The sequence below is a fragment of the Fonticula alba genome (genome assembly GCF_000388065.1).
Source record: "Fonticula alba strain ATCC 38817 unplaced genomic scaffold supercont2.11, whole genome shotgun sequence".
Taxonomy (NCBI): Eukaryota; order Rotosphaerida; family Fonticulaceae; genus Fonticula; species Fonticula alba.
Window position 1 is genome coordinate 31,505 of NW_009242981.1, and position 3,431 is coordinate 34,935.

At 73.9% G+C, this 3,431-nt stretch overlaps 1 protein-coding gene across 1 annotated transcript; it reads right to left on the bottom strand.

The window, feature by feature from the left end:
* Positions 1-172: 172 nt before the first annotated feature.
* On the bottom strand, positions 173-2,766 carry H696_05422 (hypothetical protein). The gene has a single exon (XM_009499256.1). It carries the CDS (start codon positions 2,714-2,716, stop codon positions 956-958), a length of 1,761 nt encoding a protein of 586 aa, XP_009497531.1. The 5' UTR covers positions 2,717-2,766; the 3' UTR covers positions 173-955.
* Positions 2,767-3,431: the final 665 nt, after the last annotated feature.

The following is a 3,431-nucleotide window of genomic DNA, read 5'->3' on the forward strand; positions in this document are numbered from 1 at the left end:
GTCCATATTGCCAGGATGCGGACGTGCCCATCCTTCGCGAGGGTGGCAACGTGGCGCGACCCGGCGCTGGGGCGAGGCAGCCCATCGCCACGCCCGACACCCAAACCCGGCCGGGGAAAGTGTGCCCACGCGCGAAGACCACAGCAGAGAGCCCCCCCCCCCCCCCCCAGCCCCCCGCTCGCCGCCTCCCCTGGGCTCACTTCCCGACCGACGCCACCATCCCAGGGGACGGATCTCCTTGCAGCCAGGCAGCAAGGGCGGGACACAACTCCGCAGCCATACAGCCGTCCCTTGTTGGGGAAGGACAGCCGAGAGGCCGAGGAATGAGGCAACAGGACAGCGCCCACCGGAGCAAGGGAATGCCGGGATGGCGAACTGCTGCCATCTGGGGGCCGGCACGCGCCGCGCCGGGGGCGTCGCCGTGCACGGCAGACCACCCGCCCAGCCTGGGGACACACTCCCCCGCCAGGTGAGGAGAGACCGACAGACGGGGGGGGGGTCTAAAGGGGACACCGCTGGCTCGGCACCCGGCCGCGGTGCCCACATGTGTGGCCGCCCATCCTCCCCGGAGAAGATCCACGAGGCAAGCTCACAGGCCCATCGCCGTGAAAAGCCGGCAGGCAAGAGTGCGGTGGGGTACAGGAGAGAGAGAGAGAGAGAGAGAGAGAGAGATGCCACGCCGCCTCATTGGGTGTCGACACGGAAACACACGCGGGCTCGGGCGAAGAAACACCGAGGCAGGCCACACCGAAGGCCCACTGCAGCGCGTGCCCCACCCGGAGCACGGGCAGGTTCAATCGACAAACGAGCGCACACCAGCCGATGGCCAGCCCCTCGCCAGGCAGATGACCACGGCCATGCGCAGGCCGGGGACCGGTCTCGAGGCTCTGGTGGCTGACCCGCGGAAGGCTCGGTCGCTGCAGGTGCCCGGCCGACGGCGAGCGCACACCCGGAATCAAAGGCCGCAACAAGCACCGATGAGTGGGGAGACTGCCAGCAACACGGCCCCCGGTCTCCTGTGATCGAGCCCGGCAGAGGGAAGAAGAGGCGCGCACGCGCACACACACACACACACACACACGCGAGTGGAGGGCCTCCCGGATGTCAAGGCCTGTCGGCGTGCGAGCGGGATGCCGACCCCGTCGCCCGTGCGGGGCCTGGTCCCCGCCATTTTACCGCGCGGTCCCAATTCCCCCCTCGGCAGCTGCCCCGCCCCCTGGCCCGCTGGAGAACACCCACGAAAGGGGCCCCTCGTGGCTCGGTCTCCGGCGTAGGGCCACGGGAGCAGGGCCAACAGGGGAGAGCGCAAAGCCACGGAGGCGAGCACAAGCACAGGCGCGAGGAAAGCCGGCGCGTGGGGCGACCACCAAGCGAGGGCCCCCCATGCGCGACGTGCAGCCGGCTGCCAGGAAGAGACAAGGGGAGGCGCAGGATGGGATGGCACCGGGACCCGGCGGGGGGCCGTGCACACCGCCGCAGGCAGGGCACATGTGCACGCACGGTGGCGACGGCCGCCGCGGCACCGGGGGATACTGCGCGTCCTGCCGCGTCGGACCCTCGGCTGGCCTCCGTCCACATGGAGCAACTGTCCACCGGTGGTCCCACCATGGCGGAGGGGCGGGGATGCCAGGCACGTGCGCGGCCGGGCCCGGCGCGACGCACACACGCGCCACTGCCGCGGCTCGCCGAAAAGGACAAGAGCTTTGGCCAGGCGCGCGACAGGACGGGGCCACGGGCGGCCCACATCGAAGGGGGGGTGAAACATGGCCAGGCAGGGATGCGGGTCGCCCGGAAGCGGCGACACCTCCCGGCACACGCACCACGCCCCAGCTGGGGAAGCGGGCGGCAGGGACAGGCGCCGATGGGCCACGGCGCACCGGAGCGCACACGGCCCCCGGTGCGGCTCGACGGGTGCCAGGACAGCCGGCAAGCCGCCGTGGGCAACTGGACACACCCGGCAGTCGCCAAGACACCGGCCCACGCTGGCCGCCCGTCGCGGCCCAAGCCAGCCCGCTGGCAGTGGCCCCGGCTCGCGAGCACCCACTGCCCCGACCCGCCGGCTCCCTGCCGGACCTGGCCGCCCGTCGGACCCGGCGCTCGGCCCCGAGCCCCGGTCCCCGCGCCAGGGCACCGGGCGGGGGGCACTCCCCCAGGCCGCGGACGCGTCTCGGTGCGTGGGCCTCGTCCGGGGGAAAACAAAACACACAGGCCTGGGGCCAGCTGTGCCGGCCCCCGGGCGCCCGGTCGGGGCGAGCCGAGGGGCGGCCATGAGCGAACGAGCAGCCAGCAGGGCAGAGGCCCGCCCTCGGACCGAGGCAGACATTGCCGCCGGCACGAGGGGCACGCCTGGCCATGGCGCCCGCGAAGGGCCGGCGAAAAGGGCAGCCCCCCGCCCCCCCCGGTGTGCACATGCTTCCCGAGCCGCCAGGGGAGGAGGACAAACCAATGGCCCGGGCAAACCCGATGCACGGCCCCAGCCGGCCTGCCAGTGGGGTGGCATGCACCCGGGCCTCGCGCGCCGCCGGGGGCCGGCCACCGAAGGGCCCCATGCCCGGACCGAGGGGAGGCTCCCGCTGGCCCACTGCCCGGCCCGAGGACGAGTGCGCGCCGGTCGGCCTCCCTGCACGATGCATGCCAGTGGACCGACGCGCGTGCGCATGCAGGCGCACAGGGCCAGGGGCGCGGGCTCGACGCCCCGGGGCATGCCCGGCGACATGGGCCGCCGCCGGGCCCGTGTGCCCTAGCACTCCCCCCCCCCCCCCCCCCGGCACGAGCCGTACCAGGGCCCCGAGCATGCAGACATGTCCATGGTGACAAGCCGCGACATACGTGCAGCAGGCCGCCGAGGCTGCCCGGGCGCAAGCAGCACAGCTCGTGCACGCCATCCACAGCCGGGAGAGAGGCACCTGGCGAGATCCCGGCCGGCCGCCCCACCAGGCGACCATGTCGCGGGCCCCCGGACGACCCGCCGGACAGACCGGCACACGGGGGGACCCATCGGCGCGCGGCCAGCCGGCACGCCCTCCCACGCGCAGCCCCCCCGGCCTGACCGACCGCAGCCAGGCGATGGCCATCGCCCTGGGACACGGCACAAGCGCCCGGGCCAATCGGCGGCTCCCGGCCGGAGCGCCCCACAGGGAGCCGGCGGCCTCCCGGACACCACGAGGCCCGGGGCAAGGCCCGGCACTCGGCACAAGGACGGGCACCCATCCTGCACGGCCACCAGGTGCAGCGCCTGGCCCGGGGCCGCCAGCCGCCCCGGCTCCGCAGGGACCGTCGCCCTCCCCGCAGACAGAGCACCGGGAAGCTGCATGGGCCGTGTCGGGCACATGTGCAACTCACCGACACCGGCGCCGGGGAGGCGGCCCGCTTTTTCTGCGTGGGCGGCGGCAGCACCCCAGGACCCGGGCGACGGACGACCAACAGAATGG